Source organism: Natator depressus, chromosome 16 (genome assembly GCF_965152275.1).
Source record: "Natator depressus isolate rNatDep1 chromosome 16, rNatDep2.hap1, whole genome shotgun sequence".
Classification (NCBI taxonomy): domain Eukaryota; kingdom Metazoa; phylum Chordata; order Testudines; family Cheloniidae; genus Natator; species Natator depressus.
Genome location: NC_134249.1, coordinates 24,558,873 through 24,586,847, shown reverse-complemented (window position 1 = coordinate 24,586,847; position 27,975 = coordinate 24,558,873). Strand labels below are relative to the sequence as shown.

Sequence of the window (27,975 nt, the reverse complement as noted above, 5' to 3'; positions counted from 1 at the left end):
TTGGGGCATCTTTACCAAGAAGAAAAAAAACTTGCTTGCCACTTACTTCCCCTTGCTGAACCCATGAAACTCACCAGTGCATCTCCTTGTAAGATTGGTTCCGTTTGTGGATAGCATCACCATTTATAATGTCCCGGTTACTGTTTGTAAGGACACCACCAAAATCATATGGACCTACAAATGTCAAAAAAGAGATGAGATTAGCTGTCATGCCACAACTTGGATAAAGTGATTATAAGGTGTAGCACAAAAAAAAAGTAATGAATCTGAACTACTACAGTTTCGAGAAAAAGTGATTATGGAGAGTTTACAATTAACTAGCCATGCAACTTAAAATGTGTGTGTTTTGATAGTTTCAGTGACTAACCTTCTGGTTTGATACTACTGAGCATGTTGTAACTTCTACACTATTCATTTATTCTTCAAAACACTGTAGAAATCATAAGACATATACTGTAACCCATTAGGCTATGTAGTAAAAGGAATGCACATCAATAGATGCATCTCCAGGGACAGGAAAAGAACTTCACATATATTTCATACAGGACAATCAATACTAATTTTAAATACCACTTGAATCAATACATTCTAGAATCAGAATTTGTCCTTCTAAGGAGTTAAGATAAATCAATTTCAAAATTTGAACTTTTCCAGGGCAGCCATAATGCCAGCCTTTGCAGCCAGAGCTCTATTAGGAGCACTGTAAACAAAGCTCATAAGTTGAAGAATAGTTGGTTTTTAAACCTAGTAACAATCCAACATTATCAGCCAGGTTTCAGAGCCAAAGTGAGGGCTAGCTAGTCTTTGGAATTCTGTTGTTTCTGAAGTTCTAATAAAATATTATACAATTTTCAAAGCTATGTTGCTCTTTTTTGTCTGGTCCTGATGCAGGCTTAGTGATTATTCCACTAGGCATAGCATCTGGGCTGGCTGTTTAACTGACTAGTGGACAGTGTAGAAATTTTAAAAATTGCTGTCTCCTCAGAAATATCAATGGCCCCTGCAAGAGTGTGCTGGTACAGACAAGTATATATTTCTCAGTTTAGTGGGAGTATGGAACTCCTCTAGCATTAATGGGAGAATTGCATATATACTGGGACTTCCTAATTCTGCACAGTTGGATTTCATCTCCGGTATTTCATTTGCAGATAGTCCTTTCCTGTCTACACCTGAAAACCCCTTCCCTCAATAAACAATTACTTTTCACTTGTAAGAGAAGCTTTAAGGGGTCAGGAACAGAGCAAACTCATTTAGTGCTGTCACAGGTGGCTTAAGTGTGACCTGTCAGCCAAATCTGGTCTGTATAATTTAACAATGCAACCTGCAGCTCCCGCTTTTTTAATACAGAGCACTACATGCTGGGAATTTTAGTTTTTGCAGGTCACACTTTCCTATTTAAAAACCACCCCCACCCGTGACTGCAATCTGATTCATCATGCAAGCCCCTGAGACCTGAAAAGTTGCCTGTGGAGCTCTCCAGAGGACAAAGATTGGGTGCCTCTACAGTAGAGTAGTAAGTTAGAACAAGGCATGCAGTGAAGTTAGATACAAAGCAGGTTGCAAGGGACATAATATCGTGAAAACCAAACTGTCCGGTTACACCACACTGTAAAATGTTAAAAGCAATTAAAAAAAATCACTGCCACAATAGAAAGTTTGCAGGGATTGTTTTTTTCTTTTAGCATTTTGAAAGATTCACAAATCATGCAAGGAGGATGGAACAAGCATGCATCTTATAAAGGAATGCAAGTCTCAAACAGATGAAGGGCATACAATATTTAGGATGTTTCAAATAATTTCTTCCTTTAAAGTGTTATACAAAAGTAACAATCTTTTGACTGCATTTGCACCAGTTGGCCAGTTTTAGATTTTTAGACTGTATCTGCATCCCAATATTCTGCTGGGTTGAACAACAGGGGAAGATGAGGTGAGGGGAATTATTAAAATCATGACAAGAGCTTGAATTGTCACATCAAACAAACGTATAAGGAGTACAACAATCTCTGCAGAGACCCCTTCAGCCCCTTTACCACCATTTTCCTGAACATCTATTTTGATATTTCAGATTGGGAAGAAATGCCAGATGATGTTGAACCATTTTATTACGATAACTCTTCACTGATGGGCCAATTGACCCATGGGTCTTCAAAACTCATGACATTTTTAATATTTCAGATCTTTCAAAAACTTAGTCGTCCTTTAAAAAGATTTCAAGTCAGTAGATTATTGTGTGCTAAACACAGAATTGGCTGTTGTGTGTCCAAAAGAAAGCAAGTCTTGGTAGGTAGATGGGCATATGAAATTGGACTTGTCCTTTAAAAGGAGTGTTGCGAGATCTCTGTGGGCCACTTATCCTGAAATATAAAGCAAATTCAAGCCCTGCTCATGACAGGGAGCATTCCTTTATTGTACCTTCACTATCCGAACGACCTGAGGGAAACACGCCAGTGGCTGACAAGTAGATTAGCAGCACACTGTTCGCAGGCAGCTCCTGAAATTCAAGCAAAGGAAAGGGGCAGGAGGAAAATTCAGACATTTATTGTAACATGCGACATACATTCTGTATCAGCCTGATAAAATCATTGGTATTTACAGGTGCAATTCCCCTGCCCCAGTTGCCCCTCAGCCTTATGTGGCTCCTTTGCATGTATCTATATCGCTTACACAGACACTTCTTGAATCAATGGGCATTTGGGATAAGAGCGGCCAGACTGGGTCAGACCAACAGTTCATCTAAGCCCAGTATCCTGTCTTCCGACAGTGGCCAATGCCAGGTGCTTCAGAGGGAATGAACAGAACAGGCAATCAAGCGATCCATATGGGTACACACAGTGATGTATGCTGCAGAGGTACTCAGTTGTATCTTTTTAAATATCGGATTGATACGCCGGGTTCAGAGGCTGTAAGAGCACCATTTCCCGCACATCCCCTCTTCCCTAATATCTAGTGAGACACAGACTTCCTGGAATGTGGAATCTAAGAAACTCTCCAGCTGTCCCAGAATTCTGAAGGAGGTCTTAGCTCCCAGCCCCTCCTTCCCCCGCAAAAAAGGGCCTACAACAAAAATAATATCCCAAAACTACTCAGTTGGGCAACTTGCCAAAAAACAACCCAGGGTGCTGGATCCTGCATGGGTCTGTGCAAGAAACGCATATGCATCCATGTGCCACCTTTCCATTCACTCCCTGCATGGGAGCACCGACATATCAGAGACCCCTGCTTTCTGGGGGAGAGACTGAGCATGCAGGCACGCACAACACCAAACACAGCCAGGAAGTTTCATTTTAGGCTCATCAGCTGTGAGACTGCTTCCTCTGTAAAGAAACAAGTTGTTTTTAGCAACCTAATCCCCAGGTTGCTGCTGGTACAAACAATTAAATATACTGGGCCCTACAGCTATATTAACTGGAAATGAATTTAGCCACTGTACCTTTGTAGAATTCTTAGTAAAGATACTTATATATTTAGATCAGATAATCTGCCACTGAGACAGACAAACAGAGAAGTCATTAAAACTTCCATCCTATGAAGAGGATGGAGATTACAATTTAAAAAGGCTACTAAAGGCTTAGTTTTCGGGGGGGGGGGGGAATGAGGGGGATCTTCTTGACTCAAGTCACTTTTCTTTAGCGAAGTGTACCATTCTAGAGATTTTTTTTTTTTTTAAATCAACTGACAAATACACCTGATTTTACAAACCTTAAACGCTGCTGCTAAGAATGTATACAGCTGGCTGAAGGTAGGTTTATACAGCAAGTACTTATGGGGATTTTCCCGCCTAGCAGGTTTCTCAGTCGACTCCTATTTAAAAACAAAAAAGCACACCATGTATATTCCTAATATAGCTTTATCTCTAAACTTCCATTTATCTGAATATTCATCTTCAATGTGCTTCCCTAACATATTGGTCTGCGCATGTAGCATTCTCTACTGAGTACCACAGTAACAAAGTTCATGTCAGAAACCGTTTGACAGTCCGTATTCAAGCTTACAACTCAATGTAATTTGCCACCCAAATCCGTCTTTTATCCTGGATTATAATTTAGAGAGAACAAGGTGAGAAAATGCAGTCTCCAATTCAGTTAGTTCCCAATCCCTTAATAAAGCTCCTTGACCATATCGTCAAGGACACACTGTGAATATAGCACACGTCCGCTTCAGTCTAGCGCCTCATTTTTTACTTTATTCTCCCAAGACAAAACATTTTCTTCCATTTTATTTGTACCTCAACACAGTGCTGTGAAGTGTGCCGACAAAAAACAAGGACTAGCAATTCTTCCCTTTGTCTACAGATGAAACACAAAATGCATCCTAAATATCTAGACTACACTAACAGGGATGACCCAAATGAGAGGGACAAACTGCAAGTCCAATAAGCAGAAAGAAAACGGAGGGGCTTTTGGGAGGACAGCAAACTAAATAAAGTCTTTCCGTTATAACCAAACAATACTTGCGACTGAAGCTTCCACATATAATTGAGAAGCCATCCTTACCCAAGTCCAACTCTAGAGTTTGAACTCCCTTTCTGTAAGTATCAGAATAAGAGTTATAACAACGTAACTGCCATGCTCTATGTACAGAGCAGAGAGAAGATCACCTAAAGTTAACAGAATTCTGTTGCCAAGTTTGCAACTGAAAATGAAACTCACCTGCATTCCAGGTTTGTTCATTTGTGAAGCCAAGTTCATTGGTTCCCTTTCCAGTGCTTGCAACATTCGGAACATGTCAACCGTTAATTCGCTGAACTTTACCTGCAAGAGGAACACTGCCATCACTAATGCACCCTGTCTGGCATAGGGTAAATAGGTACTCTGCTTCCTAAGAATTACCCAGGTAAGAGCATCAAACTGTGTACTGAAAATATTAGAGTGAAAGACTATACAATATCTAAAAGCGCCCAACATTTGGTTACTCATAACCCCACTGCTGACATGGACGAAGTATAGAGGTAAGATACGAAAACCACTTTACCTCACTGTTAGCTAAAGACAGAAAATTTCCCCAGTCTGTTTGAGAAGATGTTCATCTGTTGCATTACCTGTGCTCCAATACGTCTGTAAGTGCCACAGGACTCTTTAATCACCTGTGATGTGACCCTCATATGTGCAAGTGTCACGTAACAGGCAATGCAACAGATCGGGTTTTTCCAGACAGACTGTCCCACAAAAGACATGGCACTAGCACGTTTTAAATGTGCACAACAGGCTTCAGGTATCAGATAGAGATCATTCTTAACTCGCATAATGGATACAAGTGGTAAAAAAAAGGTGTGTGTCAATGGGCTGACATGGAGAGGTCACTTACCTTGCAGTAACTTGAGTTTGAGCAGTTTTGTCGCTACGGGTGCTCTTTCGTAGGAGGTGCCCATGCACTCTTGACTAAAGAATGCAAAGTACTGTGTGCAGGACTGCACCTAACAGCACCTTGTGCCCCCAAATGAGGGCATATAACAAGAGGCACGGACCTGCCGTCACTCAGTTCCTTCTTGACTGTGAAGCAGAGCTCCACAGCTGAGAGAAAGGGGGAAGGGAAGCAGAGCACCCATAGGAACAAAACATCTTGAAGAACTCAAAGTTACTGCAAGATAACTAACCTCTTCTTCAGGTATGTGTCCCTATAGGTGCTCCACCATAGGAGACTCCCAGCAGTAACTCAACAAGGAGACCAGTCCAAGACATTTCAAAGGATCACCACCAAAGGTAGCATCATCCCTGGAAGCAGGTAAAATGGCACAATGCTCGACTAAGGAATGAACAGAAGACCAAATTGCAGTCCTACAAGTTTGTTATGGGAACGTCTTTCAGGAGAGCTACAGATGTGGACTGCGCTCTAGTGGAATGTGCTGTCACTCCGTGAAGGGGCTGCATCCCAGCAGATTCATAACAGGTTAAACAGCAACCTGAAACCCATTTCAAGAGTGAGTGTAAATCGATTGTCCCTTCCTCCTCTGTGCAGTCTACAAATAATCTGGGAGAGGCCCAGAACGTCTTAGTCCTGTCCACGTAGAAGGCAAGAGCCGTTTGGACGTCTAGTGTATGTAGGCTGGCCACCACTCTGGAAGCATGAGGCTTTGAGTTCCTGGTATGTGGATCTCTTGATTAACATGATATTCCAAAGAGCTTTGGAAGAAGCAAGGATGTGCTACAGCATAACCATATTTCTATAGAAGGTAGTAAATGGTGTGTCTGCCATCAGAGCACTGAGCTCTCTCATATGTTCTATAAAGAACCAAGTCCTGAAGGAGAAGTGGAGGAGAGAACAGGTAGCCATCAGTTCAAAGGGGGTTTTCCTCAGGGCACTGAGAACCAAATTAAAAATTCGCATTGGGGGGGGCCAGAGGCCAGACCAGGGAAACAAGTCATGTAAGCCCTGGAGGAATCTGGCTGTACTGGGATGGGCAAAAAACTGAGAAGCCATCAAAACGTGGAAGGCAGTGATAATGGGCAAATGTACTCATTGCTAGACAGCATGTCTACAAATCCAATAGTTAGTCTAGGATTTTAGAGAGCAGAACACCTCTTCAGTCTATACAAGCATCAGAGAACACCAGGAATGCAAGTATTTCTAGTTTTGAAGGTAAGTTTTGCAAGTACTAAGTTTCCTGCTAGATAGGAGAACTGACTAGACCTTATCCAAACATATTAGCTCCATGCTCAAGAACCATCTAGGAACCATGCTCTCGATTCGGGGGGAGGGGGTTCAGACAGATCAGGGTCCCAGAGTTCTGGGACAGGAGATCCTTCGTGAGAGAAAGTCTGGGAGGCATTGCCAAAAAGAGGTGAAGGAGGTTCAAGTACCATACTTGTCTTGGCCAGAATGGCGTTATGAGGATAACCCTCCCTTTCCTGTTGCAGTTTAAGTAAGGTCTTGAGGATCAGAGGTAGAGCAGGTAAGCACATTGCTGGATATGGGGCCACAGTGTTATCAGGGCAGTCTCTATCCCCCTGCTGATTCATATGTAAATAAGTCTCCCCCTGTTTTGATTCCACACTGCTCAATTTACATCAGAGACAGGTCGATAGCTGCCTTCCCTCGAGTTCAGGAGAAAATCTGTTTCTCCTTGGGTTTGGTCACAGACTTTGAAGCATATCAGTGAGTATCCATAATTTCTCATAGTACTTCCAAAATATATGTATTATGATATTAATCACCAGTAAGTCACAGGCTTTCATAAAAGACCTTACTAAATACAATTTTCTAACATAGTAATTTGGATGCAGTTGAGTCAATTACTTATCTGAGGTTCAGACCCTCATCATTAACAGTTAAGAGATATCTCCCCCCGCCTTGCTAGTTTGATGGCTTTGTTTATCTTTTAAGTAAGTATACCTTCATTATCTCTGCTTGTCTGACCAACCTGCTTGCCAGGCAAATACGCATTCCTTCGTCCAAAGTGTGTTTGGCAAGCAATGCATAAGAACATAATTCTAGCCTATATTTATAACTTTGTACACACAACATACAAGAATATTAATGATCAGCCAGAGCCTGCCACCCAAGGGCTGAAGCCCAAAGCCTGAGCCCCACCGCCCCTAGGAAGGTGGGGAACTCACTGGCTGCCTGCTCCTCCAGCGTTGTGTCCCAGGTGACTTCAGAGGGGGCAGGGCCCAACCCCTGCTGGCAGCCCCAAGGCAGGGCATCCAGGAGGGGTGCTTTGCTACTTTGCCCTCCCCGCCAGCCCAGGAGGCTGTGGCCACAAGAAAAGTCCCTGGTGGCCCCATGCGGCCACGGTGGTGGCATTTGAGAAAAGCTGGTCTAGATCTCCTCCTCTGAAAGCTCAAATGTATGGGAAAAGTCTGCTGCAGATTGTACTGTAACAGTCTAAAGAGCTCACATTTGGGACCTACTAAACTGTCTCTGTTGCAGAAACCAAGTTCCCAGAGACCCTTGAGTCCTTCAGGGTGTGGAGGAAGGAGTCTGTCAGCACTGAAGAGCTTGGACCCTTTAAAGGGAAGGTCATTTTCAACCATACTCTGCACCTTTCTCTGGAGACCAGAAGACTGGAACCAGGATGCTCTTTGCATAACCACAGGCAGGTATGTGGCAGCCCAGAGGGAGGTTTTAGCTATAAACTGACCTTCTGAAATGAGGGTCTGAAATTGTTCCCGCTGATCCTGTGGCAGATGGTCAGTAAAATGTGTGAACTTGGAATATGTATTAAAATCACATTTCACCACAGGGCTTGGAAGTTTGCCACCTGAAATTGGAAAGATGCAGAGGAGTAGTTTTTTCTACCCAGGTCTAAGACTCCTTGTCATAAGGAGAGAGTCTGGAGTGGGTTTGTTGATTTCTCTATTAGCTGCATCCACCTCCAGGGAATTGGGAAGGAGGAGGAAAGACAAACATTCCATTCCCTTGCTCATTTACGGGTGGTTTGGATAGTAGCAGGTGTTTGCTAGACTGCGCAAATAGGCAATAACAGAGCCTCATTGATTGGGAAAACAATTTTCTCGAGAAGTGATATTTAGAATGTCCACCAAGGAGTGTTGAATCTCCTGGACCTCTTCTCATAGGATCTGGAGGGATGGTGCCAGGCATTTCAGGGGGGCTTGGAAAGCCCAAAAGTCATCAGCATAAGATTGCTCTCAGTAGATGGACGCAGCGGGGTGTGATGGTATGGTGCCAAAAAGAGCCCTGTACCAGGACCTTAGAATCGAAAGCAGGATCATCCCTCAGGCTGAAAGGGGAAACATAAGATATAAGTGCCGGTACTGGAGTCCAGCTGGGGTTCAACCTGGGAGGATTGTGGTTGGAGATGTTCACGCAGTACCAGGGATGGAGCATTTATATAGGTCCATAACAGGCAAGATTCCAGTTCTTCCAGTTATAGAAGTGGTCCTCTGTGGAGAAATCTGGAGAGTGCTCGTGGGCTATGGTATCCAGAAGTCTGGTCAGTACTGGAACCTGGAGAAGGGGTCTGGGCTGGAAAGGAAAGCATGGTACCAGAGAGGCTTGTAGAGGAACTTCTGACTTCAGAGCTCTGGTGCAGGGAAGGCTCTGAGAGTGGAACGTGAGTGGGAGGCCAGCATGCATCTCAGTGCACAAGACATGCGAGTCGGTACCCAGGGAGATGGATGCTTGTACTGTTTATTAGAAGACTTCTCCTCATGCTGCTTCTTGTGCGGTACTGGCGGCTTGGTACCGAAATCAGACAGAGGCCCAGCTGCACCCCTTGAGGAACGTGAGGCCTCCTGAGAGTGGGATTAATGAGGCTTCTTCTTGGAAGTCCGAGCCTCTGGAGGTGCTGCTGGAGCTGCAACAGCCACCGGAGCACCCTGGGATGTTGAGGCTGACGTGCAGTGGGGGAGTGAACAGCCTCCACTGGGGCTTCCGAGTGTGCCATTAGCAGGTGCTTCAGCCTACTCTCTGCCTTTGCAAGGACTACCTTGAAATACTGCACAGACCCTACACCTTGATGGGACATGGGTGGCTCTGAAGCAGCTCAAATGCCCATCACTATGGTGAAAAAGACTTGAGGCAGGTCTGGCAGGACTTAAATCCCAGGGTCTTCAGCATCACCCAGAGCGCTAATGGACCAAAACAGAGGACTGAAAGATATGGGGGGAGGCGGAGGGGGCGTGAAGCGGCTCAGAGAAGAGTAACCACCCTTCTAAGCACAACTGTGTTAAAACTAAGAGGAGAAATAAAATAAAACAAATAAAGGAAACACTAAGAATTGCTACATTTAAGTAAGGCAGGAGGCTGAGAATGAGTGGATGTGCATATCTCCATATCGAGCTGCAGCCAGTTGAGAAAGAACCGAGTGGCGGTCAGTCCAGGCCTCCTTATATGCCCTCATTTGGAGTCACAAGGTGCTGCTCTGCTTTGCATTCTCCAGTCAAGAGCACTTGGATGCGAGCGTATCCTATGATGGAGTACCCATAGGGACATACACTCGAAAGAACAGGACAGAAAGGATAGTTCTTGTTGGTTATCACTCAGGTTTTGCCATACTCTCAGCTAATCTACTATCACTGTTAACATCATTGCTAAAGGATTTTATATTTGCCTCTTTTGGACTCTGCAATTTCCTTTAGTAGAATCAAAAAAAACCTGTTTTCAATTCCAATTGAAGATTGAACATACAAACAATTCCTTGTCTCCTTTACCTGGTTATTGCAATTCCCAATAATTAATGCATCTGCAAGAGTGAGCTGTCCCACGATCATTCCCTGCTCCAGCAATGGGGCCCCTGTTTCAGCCAGTCGGTTGGAGGTGATTACAATGGTATTGTCATCATTTAAAACCATCACAGGATCTGCCTGGAAAGAGAACCAGCACAGAGCATGAATTCCAAGGAAACCTACAGGGTCAACAACCACAAGCAAAAGGGACTATATCCTGTCACTCATAACAGACATCCCATAGCTGAAGTGAAGACTACTTTGTGTGTCTTAATAATGTGCCTTTTATATCCTAAGGCTGCAGAGCAATTCCAGCTTGGAAAAGGAGCTGCTCTTAGGGACCAGAAGAAAATACCTTGGATATTTAAACACAAATATTTGTGTGGTAGCACTTTAAGTGCAGTTGAGAGGAGAACGTACCCATTCAGGATAAGCCATCTGACTTAGTTTCCCAGAATCAGGGGAAACAAACTTCACTAACACAAGCGCAGCAGGCAATCCACACGCAGCCCATGCAGATAATTGGTAACACTTTACATGGCAGAAAAGACTTGCATTATTTACATTTCTCTTCTTTCCTAAAGAGAAATAATGAAGGAAACAAGCCAACAGTAGTCCAGCATTTCAATCTAATAATGATTAAATACTGGAGCATAGGTCTTCGTACACATGTATGTGCATACACATTGTACAAATGGAGGTGATCAGGAAACTGTCTCCTATTTTAGAGAAGAAATCCTCATTTTTCTTTGTAGCAAGACATAAAAAGGGCAATATTATAGCTATGCCAAGACATACTGTCAGTATAACTGCCAAGATTATACTGTATTTTCCATTACATATTGCTTATGCATTGCCAGAATAATATGCCAATACTGCAAGCATCAAAATATACTTATTTGGAAGTTACTAACAATACAGTCAGAAGCAGGCCTCCCACAAAGATGGGCCTGTAGCTGGCAGACCTTCTATAGCAGTTACTATGCCAATGGCTATGTTCTGATCCCAGTGTCACCTGAACACCAGGTGTAAGAAGAGAGGTGGTGGATTGCTGAGAGATAGCAGGTCACAACCTCACGTTTCCACTAGCTGCTAGCTTTATGTTGCTTGAGCAGATCTGGCTCTGATGTCACAGGAGCCTCCTTAACAGCTCAGCTAATGCAGAATATTTCATCAGCAGACTGGAGAGGTGTGTGACACACCTGCGCACAAGACTGTTCCTTACTAGCTCGCTCCCCATGGCATGGCCTCAGAACAATCTGCAGCGAAGAGTTCCCATGTTTTACTTTTAAAACAAGAGGGGTTTTTTTTGGACACTTTCCAACAAACTGCAGAGACCAAAGTTTCCTTCACTCTCACCTCAACAAAAGCCGCCACCTCTTGAAGAACCAGGTTCCACTCCACCTGGTCCTCAGTGTTAAAGCGGTGAGTGTAATCTTCAATTTCATCTGATAATTCCTGAGGTAGAAAGTCCAAAGGAAGAGGAATAATGAATAACTCTTTTGGAAGGTAAGGCAGTCACCTCTCATAAATAAGGCGGTCTCAGCACTTCAGGGATGAGACATCTAAGCAATCTAATTATGGAAGTTTTGATGGTCATTATCCACATGACCATATCCAATCTGGAACATGGCCAAAAAGTTGGCCAGCATGTGCTACTTCAGAAGCCAGGACTCCAGGTACCCTTACTTTGCCCTCTGAGAACACAAATACCTTTCAACAAACCCAAGAGCAAGGGATAGCACTCATTTACTATCACAAGTGCTGACTCAAATCTAAGGTTACAGATAACTTTCAACAAGTTCAGGAAGCGAATGGCCTGTCCTTTCCCAAGGCCTCCTCTGCTAGTCTGTGCTGTGAGCCCTTTGGTGTCTGTTCCACTGGATCCAGACAGGCAAAGAGCAATGCAGCCTACATAAAAAACAGTCAACACCAGGATGTGGCTTGCAGCAGTGTAGGAAGGTTTGTAGTGGTAAACACCCATTTTTTCATGCTTTGTGTGTATAAAAAGATCTTCTGTACTTTCCACAGTATGCATCCGATGAAGTGAGCTGTAGCTCATGAAAGCTTATGCTCAAATAAATTGGTTAGTCTCTAAGGTGCCACAAGTACTCCTTTTCTTTTTGCGAATACAGACTAACACGGCTGTTACTCTGAAACTTGGGGAAGTTTGGCGTTCCTGTCGTTACTCTTTGGAAAGCAAGACTGTCGTCAGAAACAGCCATCCAACTGCAGACACCCATGCCTACTTGGATGGTTTTCCCTTAATATGAAGTCTCTTCAAGTGGAAATCAGCAGGGCACTGGAGCGTAACATTTTCCCTAAACACAATAAAGTATCTAATTTGGTCCTGGATATTCCCTCAACTCCAAACATACTGAAGATGGATTACTGCTTGATGACATACCCTGGTCTGTATCCTAATCCCTATGTATCTATTGTCCCACGAAGTCTGAAGCAGTTCTGAAAGGTAAGTCTTTCCCTCACCCCCACCATGCGCACACACAGACTCTATAACTTTCCTGTCCCTTAAAGTCTCAAGTCTTTCCCAATCTGGTTTCTGGAAGTGCACAATAGATTCTTCTCATTTGCACGAAAAACACCTCACAGACTCCAGGTACCAGACTGGAAAGGAACACAGCACTGTGCTGAGCAGAAGGGCTAGAATCAAAATGGGAGGGATTTCATGGAGACTTTTGAGGCCAGAGAGAGGTGGGAGCTACTGGCAGGGGAGGAGGGAGGTGCACAAGGCTAGAGAGAAGACCCCCAAAGCGTTCAGACAGCTGAAACAAGTGTGATATTCACATCCACACTGTCTGGGGTTTATCCAAACCCCACTTAATGAGATCTGCCTTCCACCAATAGCAAAAACCACTCTTTGGTCAAGGGCTCGGGTCATTTACGTCTACATGATGCACAGAACACCAAAACGCATTAGGATGTTGTTCCTCCCACTGCAGCTCCCAAGGCCAGATTTAGTTAAAGCTGTATGATTAACAGGAACAGCAGCAGCTGAGATCTTATGTGTGAGATTTCAACTGAAAGAGACATATCCTGCATGCCATAATACCCTACTACATGCAGGAAGAATAGCTCTCCATGACTAGTGGCCTGTATTGCATGGGCATGTACACTTTCCATTGTCCTCATATCATTAATTTACCTTTACGAGGTCCTTCACAACATCCATTTTGTTGAGCAAAAGACAAACCACTATAAACCTTGCATAGTAACGCAGCTTCTTAACCACCAGTTCAGGCCTGAAAAATAAAAATAAAACACCAATGCAGTGGTCATGGAAAGAGACGATCTGTGCTAACCCGAGCATGAATTCAAGCAATGTAGGAGCTGCTCTAATTTAGACCTGCTGGGCATAATCCCTAAAGGGCCTCACACATCAGCTAAGGACCAGCAGAGCTCTGGGCTGCCTCGCACACATCCCCTACTCAAATGTGGGATGTGGATGGGTGGTGCAGGAGTTGGCTCTACTGGCTTTCTGCCAGTTTATGGTCAGAACCTGTCTCCTTTGAGTTATCTGCTGATGGATGACAAATGAGAATCTGGACCACTGAGTCAAACCATCAAAGAGAACAAAAGATTAAACATCTGTAAGTTCAATTATGGGACATAATGTCTGATCACATTTTCACCTTTGTAAAATAAATCTGCCACAGTATTTAAAGGGGACATCTCTGCCAAGCACATCTAGTCTGAAGGAGCTCGGACACCCCGACCGGAGTAAGGAGATTCTCCAAAGAAAAATAAGCTAAGATCTGAGGCCAACAATAAAAGACACTAAAATGGTCGTTTAGTCTATCTGCAGACTTTCAGAGGGTATGCTCAGAAAATCAGTAAGTCTCTAGGCTCTGCTAACCAAGTCCAAAATGCTTGAGTGCCTGTAACAAACTTGGCAGGCAATTCTATATTGCAGTGATCATCAGTATAAAACTCACAAAAATCAATCCAGATCACTTCTTCTCCAATTCTAACTAGCCACTGACCTCACCTCCCAGCCAGAGCACAGGACCGACAGCCAGAACCTCCCGAGTTCAGTGTCTGTTAATACTGAAAAAAGAAAAAGCAGGACTTGTGGCACCTTAGAGACTAACCAATTTATTTGAGCATAAGCTTTCGTGAGCTACAGCTCACTTCATCGGATGCACTCAGTGGAAAATACCCACTGAATGCATCCGATTAAGTGAGCTGTAGCTCACGAAAACTTATGCTCAAATAAATTGGTTAGTTTCTAAGGTGCCACAACTCCTCCTTTTCTTTTTGCAGATACAGACTAACACAGCTGATACTCTGAAACCTGCTAATACTGAATCCTCCTAGTCTCTTGGGAGCCTGACGTGTTAGACAACACCTCACAGCATCCTTCTGAATGAGCCCTGCTCCGGATGGCTCCCCACAAGAACGCATCTCTCAGGCTTTCTGGAATAGTTAATGGATAGGGAGGACCACATTACCCTAGTCAAGTGTGGTAAGGCTGCCAAACTGCCAACATCACTGCACTTCAGAGAAGTAAAAATAAAAAGACCTGTTATTTCCTCTACTTTGCTTCTGGATGAGCAAGTTAATCTCCCAGCTCTAGAACATTACGGGGGTATTCCCAGTGACAGCACTGATAACAAGGACTGGGAAGGACACAGATGAGCAGCTGAAGGTCTTTCTTGCTGCTGAAACCAATTGCTAATCCCGCTAGTCTCCAGACATGGCTGGTGGTTCTACAAAAGTGTTTAATCAGGGTTGTTAGGATTAACAACGACTTCCTCTGAGGAGCTGTTCTTACACCAGTTATTTTCCCTTAATCACACTTTAAAATTCAAGGTTGCTTCTGCTCATCGCTCTAATCCTGGGAAAAAAAAAAAAAAAAAGGCAAGATGCTAGTGCAGTCATACCTGTCCTCTTTATTGACTTGCGAGTAATATGATCTCTGTCTAATAGCTGAATAGAAGGAGAAGGCCTCATTCAGGTAGCTGGTTTCAGACGTCCGCAGGCTATGGGAGAAACATATTACCTCACGGCTCCATGTATAGGTTCCTGCCACCCGTACCTCCCGCCACTGACACACAAGATGATTGAGTGGATAAAACATGCTCTCTCTCAAGTGAATGCCACATTAAAAAAGCAAGTTTCCCAATCCCAGCACATGATTGAAGGAGATTCCAGAGCTTCAATTTTATTTCAGACAGTCTAAGGAAGTAGCCAGCAACAAAGATCAGATGTCAGTACCTCATGCCCATATGTACAGGCGATATATTAACATGGAAGATTTAAAGGGAACAACAGTTTAAAATCCCAAACTAGTAACTAAATCACTATGCAAAGTCAATGCAACATATATGGAAGACTTTAAAGTGACCCTTGAGGTCGAAGAAGCAGACCTTTAGCACTGTCAATAAAACTAGCAGAATAATATTTGGGCATGAGGGTCATCTTTGGGATCCACTTTTTGATTCTGCAATGAATCTTCTTGGGCAACAAATGCTGTGAGTGGCCCCTCCTGAGGCCTTCTTGTACCACTCCTGAGGGCATGCCTACACTCGAAACATAAGTCGACCTAAGTAAGGTCGACTTACAACTACTGCAGTAATTACTATGGTGGTTCACATCCACAATACCCTCTTTCTGTTGGTGGTGCACATCCTCACTAGGAGGGTTTCCACAGACTAGAGAGGGGCAGTGATGGGGGCTGAGAGCCTGGCCAGCAAGGAGCCAGGCCAGCTGTTGGTCTGGGAACCAGAAGCGGGGATACAGAGGGCACCTGCGCTCCGAGCTGGGAGGACACAGCCCGACTGGGAGCAGGGAACCCGGAGAACAGCTGGGCTCTAGCTGGAAACCCCACCGACCCCAGTGACAACTGGGCTTTCTTGTCAATTTCATGGTTCCAGTATGGAGCTGCAAAATTGACAAGAATGAGAGCCAACAGCAGATGTAAGTAATGCAGTGTCCACATGGACACTGCGACACCCTAACTACACGACATACATCCTCCACCTCTCGGGGAGGCAGAGTTATTATGTTGGTGTAAGAGGGCACTTACATCAGAGGGAGGAAGGCTGTAGTGTGTACCCTGACTAATTAGGTTGACGTAAGCTGCCTTATATCAACCCAACTCTATAGTGCAGACAAAGGCTCAGTCACCTGAGAGTACACATGGTTCCTCCCAACCCCATCCTTCGCCACTGGCTCAGGAAGGAAATTGTTCTGGAACTATCACCATGTATGCTGCATGGGGCCATGAGCAACACCACTTGTCTCCAGCAGACACAGAAATAGATTCACTTACTAATAATGGTAGTAGAGCTGCCCAATCTTGGAGGCAATTTCCCCAATCTGCCACCTCTTCAATCCATATCGATTGTCCAGTACTTGTCTATTTCAAGCAAGAGAAAAAGAAGAGTAATATATCCCATGCATTTCCCAGAACAGCAACCCATCCAAATCCAAGTCAACACAACATTCTAAGACCAAATCCTGCTTGCCTTATTTACGTGGGTATTCGTAACAGCCCTTAGAGAAAGTTTTATAATCTAACATGGTATTTACAAGCCAGCTCTGGCAGAGTTGTGCACACATTAGAAGGGGCACATCGCAAAACAAGGGATTTCACAGCCCCAAAAATGTGTGACAGCTGGAGGGATCATGTTTCACAAATAATGTGAAAGAGGGTCACAGCTTCCTGAGAACACTCAAGAGAGCCGGGTACAGTGAGGTGTAAAAGGTCAGCTTGTGTAGCAGCAAGACATTGCACCCATTCTACATGGGCACACAGGTGCACTGCAGAGACCCTCAGCAGGTTAAGGCAGTGTGCATGTAAGCAGCCTGGGAGGTTTTGTTTTTGTTTTTTAAAAAAAGGTTACAATAAGAAAAGATTATATGCAACATTTTTTGGCTTAAATTTTAAATTTAAACTCTTCAGGGCAGGAACTGTCCCTATTGTGCTGTCCCAGCACAGGATGAAACTCAGTCCAGGCCTCTGGGCACTACCATAATACAAAAAGAACACTGCAGAATTATTTGAAGATGGTTCTCAGGAGCATTTTCTTACCTATGCTGCTGTTGAAATTTCCAGAGTTTAGTGTAAACATCAAAGGTTCGCCCAAAATAGGACTGCCACTGCTTCTGCCCATACTGAGGCAAATCTCTGCAACAGACAAATGCAGAATAATTGCAGAATACATCAATCAGTCCAGAATATGAGATGCAAACTCAGATTTTTGTTTGGGTGGGGTGTTTTTTTTGTTTGTTTGTTTTAAAGTTAACATTTGTATTCTTAAAAAAAGGCTTGTGATTTTCTATGACCAGTCTACACCTGCAAGTTCATGTACTGCCTCTGTGGGTAGACCAACTACACCACAGGCAGAAGAGGTCCTGGGTTCAGGCTGCAGGCCAGTACTTGGGTTCATACTTCCTACTGGCACTGCAGAGTTAGGGCAGGTGCACTTTGCTAGATACACCACACTAAACTGGGTCAACTCATGAAGCAGCTTCTGCTGAGTGAGTCAGACAGACACGTATTCCCACACCCCTTATGCTCAGGCAGAATTATTTGGCCCCTGCATAGACAAGACTGGGCATTTCATTAAACACTAACAATTCCCAGACAAACTTGGACAACAACATGAATATTTGCTAACGGTCAGTTTGTCACCGATTGAGAATGGGAGAGAAGGGCAGAGTAATGTAGAGATCTGGTGCCTTTAACTGCCTGGCATCATTACCACACACCCCATGCAATGTCATATAATCTACAAGGCAACACTAGAATCAGAGGCAGGAGGAGGATAGGCTGGCATCAGCTAGCATTCACCAGTCTTTGGGACATAGCCTTTTGGGGGCTAAGAAGATATTTTTGCCTCTGAGAGCAAAGACTAGTAGCAAAGAGCTGCTACCTTTCTTCAAAATCACCCACACACCACCACTCCAAACACACTGCCCTGCACTGCAGTATAAACTCATTTTCACCTGCACAAACGTACACAACTCTCCCAGCACAACACATCCCACACACAAATCAAACCACCAGTATACACAATAACCCCCAAAATCACTCTGAAGCCTAGAATGTTTATTGGGTCACCATGAAGTGATGGAAAACAGCTACCAGTACAGCGGAGAGCTTTTTTTGCTCAGAATATCACCAGATTCAGTCTTCACTAGGATTCAGTCTGTTACCACCCAATTTTAAGTTCTCAGTCATTTTTGGTTTTTTGTTGTTTTTAAACTCAACTTTATGAATTACACCTGTGCAACAGCAAAGGCTTTTAGCTACCAGTACATCACTATAGACTGTGCATTTATAATACATACAACATATTATTGTGATGTACTTGCCTCATCCTGCTATGCCTGGAATTAGGGGATGGCTGCCACAGTATGCAAGTACAGCAACAGCTGGAGGGAGCTAGTGCCATGTGTGAATTCACAGAATGTGTTTACATGAAGTAGGCTGGTGGGCTGTGCAGATGCAGACACACATGTGCATGTGTATAGATGCATGATTTGGAGTGGAAAGGAATTCATGTTTTCCAAGCTCCAGAACTGTGCCTTTTTACCACAAAGTGTCAGGTCTCTTGACATCAGCAAAACACAAGATACTCTCTACATATTTACGGTAACCCTGAAAACAACTCCCAAAGGAAACGGCAGAGTTCTTGCAGCTCCTATGCTCACAAGTAGACAACTGGAAACTGCAACAAAAGCAGTTATATGCACCAAATACTAAATGAGATACTAAATATCATCCACAGTCAGGAACATACTGCGGAGACTTCAGTTCTGCCCAAAAAAAGAGGAGATTTTGGTACAACACATCGTTTGGTTACTCTTAGACACTATGTTACGCAGCCTCTATTACTGTTGGCAGAAATGGGAAGTTAATGGTCCGTGAAATAAAATTAAATGGTCCCCAGTGATTGCCCCATAAGCCAAATCTCCTTGGAGCTTGTGCTGTGTAAGGGCAACTTTGGTATGAAACAATTGTTTATAGACCCCTCCCTAAACTACAAAAAGCAGGCCCATTTTCCTAAAGCCTGTTCTATTCCAAGGCAGAGAGAATATTGATTTAATTCAAAGCTCCTGTGGACATCAGACTGCATTTTTTAATACACAAAAGGGATTTAAGAGGTTACACAGAGAAATTGCCCTATATTTCCTCCGGGGAACTTCTGCTATAAAATGCTGTAACAGGCTATCAAAGCCAGTTCACCTGGAGCCTCCGTTCCCACTTCCCCATAGCACTAAAGGAGATTCACCCTTCTAGTTGCAGACATACACTAACTGGCTGGGAGCACAATGCTTAGTGTACACAAAAGGACATGGAATGTCAGATAGAATGAGGGGGCCACAAATCGCATTTCACTGAGATTTAACGTGACAACAATATTTTGGGATGCCATGACAATGTCTTCAAAAATAAGCAGTTAGGGCAAATCAAGAATAATCCAATTCAAATCTTGGATTAGACAAATGGCTCTCTCCATTCTTCATCAAGGGCTCAATCCTGCAAGGTGACTGAGGCAGTTGAATACCTCTCAGTCTTAGGCCCTATGATTCCATACGCAAACCAGTTATCCAAGAGTCACTGGAGTCAGCTGGCATGTGCCCATACCCAACCCTCATCAGCTCACATTATAACACTACAGCACTTATATGAACAGAACAAAGGTGAGTGGGGTGACAAAGCATCACACTTACTATTGGAGACACCTATGCAAGAAACAAAATGGCAGAACTCACATTCCATGGGACATTCTGTGGAGGCAGAGTTAAGGTGGTTTTGCTACCTTTACTGTGAATTTCCATGTTTTTGAATATATTTGTTTGTAGCTACATAAGGATTTTAATCTTTAAATTCCCTAGACATGCTCCCAACCTTAATTTCACACTAACAAAGAGCCTTTTGTGAGGGTATCACAAGCAGCTTGGCATGAACTCCATGGAGAAGACAAAAATATCCTAGCTCCTTGAAGTCAACACATTCAACACAAACCTAGGGTGGAATTTCAAGACAGGCATACAGCCCACATGAAAAGCTACCCACATTTCAAGAAGGCATTACATTTAGTTGTTTTTGAATCAGGTCAAGAATTTTCTTCAGGAGAACCCTATCCCAGATCAGTAAATTGGCTCACCTACTTACTCTACATACTGAATAGCCGATCATATCTTCTACAAACAGAGACATTCTGAAGCCCCACCCCCAATAACAACTTCAAAAAGAAGGACAATTGCAACCTCCCAGGACCAAAGATCTTTAACAGAGTCCAGCAATCCCCATGAGATAGGCTGTTGCAACATGAGAAGGAAACCCCCTCACCTCTCCCTTGCCACTACATGGCCGATGACTAATTTTTACAGGAAGTCCCCCTCCCCTCACAGGAGCAGAGCTGTGCCCGAAGGCACCAGGGGAAGGGATGGCTACAGGAATGCAGCCTCTTGCTGATCATGCCAGGCTCTTTAGAGGAATAAAAAGGAATAAGGCAGCAGACTGGGATTTCCACAGCAGAAAGGAGTAACATTGTTGTCTAATCTCTTTAACAGCACTCCAAGTGGGTTAGGAAATTAATATTGCTGTGCTTATCTGCCAGCTCTATTTCCCACACAGCATGAGGGAAACTGGCTGACTCATTTTATGCAAAGTGAATCAGTTATTGGCGTTATCCCTACCAGCCTGGAAAACCATTTCAACAGCTGTTGCTATCGTGATGCTGCTGATGCCTGAGAAGTTAGACAGGAATTGGCCAGAAAGCAGGTCCTGCCAGACTCCAGTTAGCTGCTCCTAGGGTCTGAAGCAAGTGGATGGAGTCAGGTCTGAATGGGATTCCATATGGTCACAGGGCCTTCTGTGAGAAGCGTCATGAGCTTCGGGACACCTCATGCAATAAACAGGACAAGTTTGCTTCAGGAAGTCTTAATGAATCTTAACACTTGTTTTCTGAAGCATCATAATCCTTCCAAACTTTAAAGCATTCTCTCTGGCCACGGACTCCCCAGGCTGTCAAAGAATAGTTGTGGAGCATCAAAGCAAGCCCCTTGCTGCAATCCTCATGCTGCTTTATCCCCAGCCCCATCCTCCCCAGGGTTGAGAACGTTCCTCACATCTATTGCAGTGACCACCCCCGGCTCCAGCTGACCCAGCAGCAATTCTGCCCTACCAGGCCAGGATGACAGGTTAGTTTAAGCAGGAGGCTAAAGTGGGGACATCCTAGAAGAAGCCCCCCTCCTCCTCCCCTCCCCCAAGTAGTCTTCACATTATTTTGGCCATTCCACATCCACCACAAAGTGAGCAGAAAATGTAGCTTTAAACAAGGGAAAAATCAGGCATTCACATACTACATTCTTTATTTGTAACACCCTGAATGTGTGGGTCACCCCTCACTTTTCTGTACATGTTGCATCTCTGTGCAAGTCTAAGCATTCCTATAAAATCCAAAGTTTCCTGGCTACTTCCGTGCTTTGGATTCCCTCTGATTAATGGCCTATTACAATACTTCTGCCTTGCAGCATGTACATGTTGGGCCACTATTACTTACAGAAACTCCTGTGTATCTGCACATTTACATTACTAGCCGCAGGCAAGCCTAATCACAGCTGGCACAGCCAGGTACCATGCCATTCCTGGGTTCCCCTGGGAACAAGGAGGGTCTCCATGGAAACTGACACCAGCACTTTTGATAACACCCTAACAGCATAATAAAATTTCATTTGTGACAGTACATCACCACAGCACCGCCAAACACTGTTCTGCAGGGAAGAGCAGCTCTTTGCCATCACCACCCTCTCACCCATTTGTTGCCTTGTGATCTGCACATCATTCATGCTGCCTTCCTCAGGAACTGCCCTCATCAGTTTCATCAGGAACTTTTTGTTTGGGTGTGCAAGAGGGGAAAGAGGAGGATAAGTACTATTTAATTACACACAACTATTATGGTAATCTCTTTTGAACATAACTGAAATCTCAGGACGTGCAGATTTGCCTTATTTGCTGAGAAAGGGTTAGATATTCTGATGTTTAATCAATCTTAATATTCTGTGGACGGGCTGTTTGGTAGTTCCTCCTTCTCCCCTACCCACTCAAGCAGACAGGGATTATGTGACCCAGCTAAAAGAGAGATGCACAATATGAAAGAAAACTGGATACATTATGGAAAGGTGCTGTGCTATTTCAGGTACTATAACAGGATAATGGCCCTTAGCAAAGGGAAGGCATAATGGGAATCAACGACAACCTGTTACTTTCCTTCCCCATAGCCATCTCCCTCTTCTCCTCCTCACCTCTCTCCAGGCACCTAACCCTGAAATGCACGCCATCCAAATCACAGTGCAGGATGCAGAAGTGAGACAGATTTACCATATGGGATGGATAGTGCAAAGAAAGGAGTATCCCAGCCACTGAAGGATAGGCAAAATATGCTGAAGGGATTGACTAAGAGAACAGTGAAAAGACATTCAGTCATTATCTAGAGTTTGCTACTAAGCCCTCCAATTTTAATGGTAAACAAATGCCTTTAAAAATTCAGATTTTAAATCTCTCTAACGTTAAATAGGAATGAGTGAAATCCCACAATTGCTCCTGGGGCATGGCACACACTATGGGTGTAGTCTGTTGGTCCGTGTACTGCACTGGGACAGATGATGGATAAAGTTGCAGTGAACTTTCGGCCCCATGTGGAAGTTTTCCCCAGTTCTTGCTATGACCTGCTTTACGAGGTATATCACTTCATCTTGTGTGTTCAATAATTCATTTTCCATCAGCGATTCCAACCACACTGCTGACAGAGGCCAGAGTTGCACTGGTTGAAAACGAGTTAAGGAATATTCCTTTTGGGTAACCCCACATGGAAGCTGTCACAGAGGGACATGTCTCAGACTGAATAAAAGACCTACAAAATCCAGGGAGATTCTCAGCAGGCCTGCAACAGCAATGCGAGGAGCAAATGCTACACTTGAATTTAACAGAGAAGCTTTCCAGAATGATGTGTAACACTTTTTTTTTTTTTTTTGGGGGGGGGGGGGGTGTGTGAAGGTTTATGTGCTTGTGCTTGTCTGTTCACAATCATACAGTCACTCAGCCAGGACCACCTCTTGCCTCCCATACCCAGATACCAGGACTGTGCAGTAACTCGCCAAGGGGCACAACCTCCTCACCAACAAGCCACTGTGAGCTAGAAACAGCACCAGCAACATCAACAGCACTGCTTCAGTGGGTCGGGGGGAGAACCCCAGATGAGAGGCTGGTAAGACCCTGATTCCATAATCTCACGGGGAGGAAGGTTCAGACAGTAGAAGTACTACAGCCTGACCCTCCTGCACCACACAAGCAAAGGGCCCTCCTCCTGAGACACACTGCCAGCTGGCTTAAGGAGGATGATCTGGAAGGGGAAGACGGGAGCACAGCCTTTGATGGGCCCACATCAGGAGCAACTTAGGGAGGAGATGGACCTGTATGAAAGTGAGGGGTGGAGTGTTTGCAAGATTCATAGATACTAAGGTCAGAAGGGACCATTATGATCATCTAGTCAGACCTCCTGCACAACGCAGGCCACAGAATCTCACCCACCCACTCCTGGAATAAACCTCTCACCTATGTCTGAGCTATTGAAGTCCTCAAACCGTGGTTTAAAGACTTCAAGGTACAGAGAATCCTCCAGCAAGTGACCCGTGACCCATGCTACAGAGGAAGGCGAAAAACCTCCAGGGCCTCTTCCAATCTGCCCTGGAGGAAAATTCCTTCCCGACCTCAAATATGGCGATCAGCTAAACCTTGAGCATATGGGCAAGATTCACCAGCCAGATACCCAGGAAAGAATTCTCTGTAGTAACTCAGATCCCACCCCATCTAACATTGGTCCTATTTACCATGAATAGTTAAAAGATCAATTAATTGCCAAAATCATGTTATCCCATCATACCATCTCCTCCATAAACTTATCGAGTTTAATCCTGAAGCCAGATAGGTCTTTTGCCCCCACTGCTTCCCTTGGAAGGCTGTTCCAGAACTTCACTCCTCTGATGGTTAGAAACCTTCGTCTAATTTCAAGTCTAAACTTCCTGATGGTCAGTTTATATCCATTTGTTCTTGTGTCCACATTGGTACTGAGCTTACATAATTCCTCTCCTTCTCTGGTATTTATCCCTCTGATATATTTATAGAGAGCAATCGTATCTCCCCTTAACCTTCTTTTGGTTAGGCTAAACAAGCCAAACTCCTTGAGTCCCCTTTCATAAGACATGTTTTCCATTCCTCGGATCATCCTAGTAGCCCTTCTCTGTACCTGTTCCAGTTTGAATTCATCCTTCTTAAACATGGGAGACGAGAACTGCACACAGTATTCCAGATGAGGGCTCACCAGTGCCTTGTAGAACGGTACTAACTCCTCCTTATCTCTACTGGAAATACCTCACCTGATGCATCCCAAGGCCACATTAGCTTTTTTCACAGCCATATCACATTGGTGGCTCATAGTCATCCTGTGGTCAACCAATACTCCAAGGTCTTTCTCCTCCTCCGTTACTTCTAATTGATGCATCCCCAGCTTATAAATAAAATTCCTGTTATTAATCCCTAAATGCATGACCTTACACTTCTCACTATTAAATTTCATCCTATTACTATTACTCCAGTTTACAAGGTCATCCAGATCCTCCTGTATGATATCCCAGTCCTACTCTGAATTGGCAATACCTCCCAGCTTTGTGTCATCCTCAAACTTTATTAGCACACTCCCACTTTTTGTACCGAGGTCAGAAATAAAAAGTTTAAATAAGACTGGTCCCAAAACTGATCCCTGAGGAACTCCACTGGTAACCTCCCTCCAGCCTGACAGGTCACCTTTCAGTAGGACTCGCTGTAGTCTCCCTGTTAACCAATTCCTTATCCACCTTTCAATTTTCATATTGATCCCCATCTTTTCCAATTTAACTAATAATTCCCCATGTGGCACGGTTTCAAATGCCTTACTGAAATCTAGGTAAATTAGATCCACTGCGTTTCCTTTGTCTAAAAAATCTGTTACTGTCTCAAAGAAGGAGATCAGGTTGGTTTGGCACGATCTACCTTTTTTAAAACCATGTTGTATTTTGTCCCATTTACCATTGACCTCAATGTCCTTAACTACTTTCTCCTTCAAATATTTTTCCAAGACCTTGCATACTACAGATGTCAAACTAACAGGCCTGTAGTTACCTGGATCACTTTTTTTTCCTTTCTTAAAAATAGGAATTGTGTTAGCAATCCTCCAATCATACGGTACAACCCTTAAGTTTACATATTCATTAAAAATTCTTGCTGATTTTGTGTGCCAATTCCTTTAATATTCTTGGATGAAGATTATCTGGGCCCCCCGATTTAGTCCCATTAAGCTGTCTGAGTTTTGCTTCTACCTCAGATATGGTAATATCTACCTCCATAGCCTCATTCCCATCCGTCATGCTACCATTATCCCTAAGATCCTCTTTAACCTTATTCAAGACTGAGACAAAGTATTCGTTTAGATATTGGGTCGTGCCTAGATTATCCTTAACCTCCACTCCATCCTCAGTGTTTAGCGGTCCCACTTCTTTGTTTTCTTCTTATTTATATGGCTATAGAACCTTTTACTATGGTTTTAATTCCCTTTGCAAGGTCCAACTCTACTTGACTTTTAGCCTGTCTCACTTTATCCCTACATGTTCTGACCTCAATAAGGTAGCTTTCCTTGCTGATCCCTCCCATCTTCCACTCCCTGTATGCTTTCTGCTTTTTCTTAATCACCTCTCTGAGATGCTTGCTCATCCAGCTTGGTCTGCAACTCCTGCCTATGAATTTTTCCCCTTTCTTGGGATGCAGGCTTCTGATAGCTTCTGCAGCTTTGATTTAAAGTAATCCCAGGCTTCCTCTGCCTTTAGATCCATAAATTTTTCAGTCCAATCCACTTCCCTAACTAATTTCCTTAATTTTTGAAAGTCAGCCCTTTTGAAATCAAAAACCCTAGTCGCAGATTTATTTTTGTTTATCCTTCCGTTCAGTTTGAACTGAATTAGCTCATGATCACTTGAACCAAGATTATCCCCTACAACCATTTCTTCTATGAGGTCCGCACTACTCACCAAAACCAAATCTAAAATGGCACCCCCTCTAGTCGGTTCAGCAACTACTTGACGAAGGAATCAGCTACCGCATCGAGGAAAATCTGAGCCCTATTATTACTACTAGCACTCATCCTCCAGTCTATATCTGGGATGTTAAAGTCTCCCATGATCATGCAGTTTCCATTAGTATTTACTTCATTAAAAACATTAAAAAGGTCTCTATCCATATCCATATCAGATCCCGGAGGTCTATAGCACACCCCAAGCACTATCCCAGGGGAGGCTCTAATAGTTTTCTTCCCCAATGTAATTTTTGCCCAGACAGACTGTCTTATCCATTCCATCGCTTATTTCTTTACATTCTACCTCATCATTGATATACAATACTACTCCACCACCTTTACCTTTATTTCGGTCTTTCCTAAACAGCACATACCCTTCAATACCTGTAGTCCAGTCATGACTACTATTCCACCATGTTTCTGTTATCCCTATAATATCTGGTTTCACTTCCTGCACCAGTAGCTCTAGTTCCTCCATTTTGTTACCTAGGCTCCTCGCATTGGTGTACAAACATCTTAATTTTTGCTGTTTGGCCTCGCTCACATTCTGTACCCTATTAGGAACGGTCATTCTACAGCCAGTATAACCTATTAGACTGGTATCCACGCTGCCCTTCCTCCTTATACACATTCTCCTACCCACGGCTGTATCCTTTCTTACTTTGTTTTCTTCCCTCTCAATGCTAAAATCCGGTGTGGAGATTACCTGGACATCTCCCAACCATCTCCCGCAAATTCCTAGTTTAAAGCTCTCTTAATCAGTTGTGCCAGCCTCCATCCTAGAAGTCTATTTCCTTCCCTACTCAGATGTAGTCCATGAATGCCTCCCAGTGGCCATACATCCTAAAGCCATCCTTATATCACCACTGCCTAAGCCATCTGTTGATAGTCATAATCTTGTCACACCTTTGTTGCCCTTCTCTAGGAACAGGCAGAATTCCATAAAAGATCACCTGAGCCTCGATTTCCTTAAGCGTCTTCCCCAGCCTAGCATAGTCTCCCTTAATACTTTCCAGCGAGAATCTAGCCGTATCATTTGTTCCCACATGAAGGATAATTAGGGGATTCTTTCCTGCTCCCTTTAGGATCCTTTTCAACCTCAGGTCTACATCCCGTATCTTAGCACCTGGAAGACTGCATACCCTTCTATTCTCTGGATCAGCTCTGGTTACAGGCCTGTCTATTCTTCTCAGTAAAGAGTCCCCGATCACATAGACCTGCCTTTTCCTGGTGACGGTGCTATTCTCCAGTCTATCCCCTGTTCCCTCTGGCTGCAAGTTCCTTCCATTCCTATTCTCCCTTGTAATCCTCTTCAACCCATCCTGTATCCTCCTGGGGCTCACATTTGGTTTAGTCTCCATTGACTCTTCCCCTTTTCGTATAGGACTAGCCGCTTTTCTCTTCGTCCTTGCCCTTCCACCTTCAGTGACTACCTGCTGAGCCCCTTCTTCATTTTCCAACTCTGCAAACCTGTTCTTGAGCTCTATTTCTCCTTCACTAGCCCATCTTTTCCTCCGCCTGGTTCTTTTAGTCACATGCTTCCACTGACCACTTTCCTCACCCAGTCTCCCCTCAGAATTCCTCAGTCCTGCTTCCATCTGCAAATCTGAGCTCTTCCCTTCAGATACCTCATGTGTTTGCTCCATAATCTGCTCGAACCCCTTTCTAAACTCAACCAGACTTTCCACCTGCATCTCCAAACCTCGGATCTT

At 43.9% G+C, this 27,975-nt stretch overlaps 1 protein-coding gene across 4 annotated transcripts in view; it reads right to left on the bottom strand.

Moving 5' to 3' along the window:
- SCAI (suppressor of cancer cell invasion) overlaps positions 1-27,975 on the bottom strand; it is a 103,844-nt gene that overhangs the window by 20,096 nt on the left and 55,773 nt on the right. For 3 of the 4 annotated variants that reach the window (XM_074974024.1, XM_074974026.1, XM_074974027.1), the window contains 10 exons: positions 17,179-17,274; positions 16,417-16,503; positions 15,026-15,124; positions 13,288-13,384; positions 11,484-11,582; positions 10,110-10,262; positions 4,650-4,751; positions 3,700-3,801; positions 2,413-2,491; positions 75-174 (listed from right to left, as the gene is read on the bottom strand). In XM_074974024.1, the coding sequence (XP_074830125.1) occupies positions 75-174; positions 2,413-2,491; positions 3,700-3,801; positions 4,650-4,751; positions 10,110-10,262; positions 11,484-11,582; positions 13,288-13,384; positions 15,026-15,124; positions 16,417-16,503; positions 17,179-17,274 (1,014 nt within the window). The remainder of the gene's footprint in view (positions 1-74; positions 175-2,412; positions 2,492-3,699; positions 3,802-4,649; positions 4,752-10,109; positions 10,263-11,483; positions 11,583-13,287; positions 13,385-15,025; positions 15,125-16,416; positions 16,504-17,178; positions 17,275-27,975) is intronic. The other variant, XM_074974025.1, reaches the window with a different exon arrangement.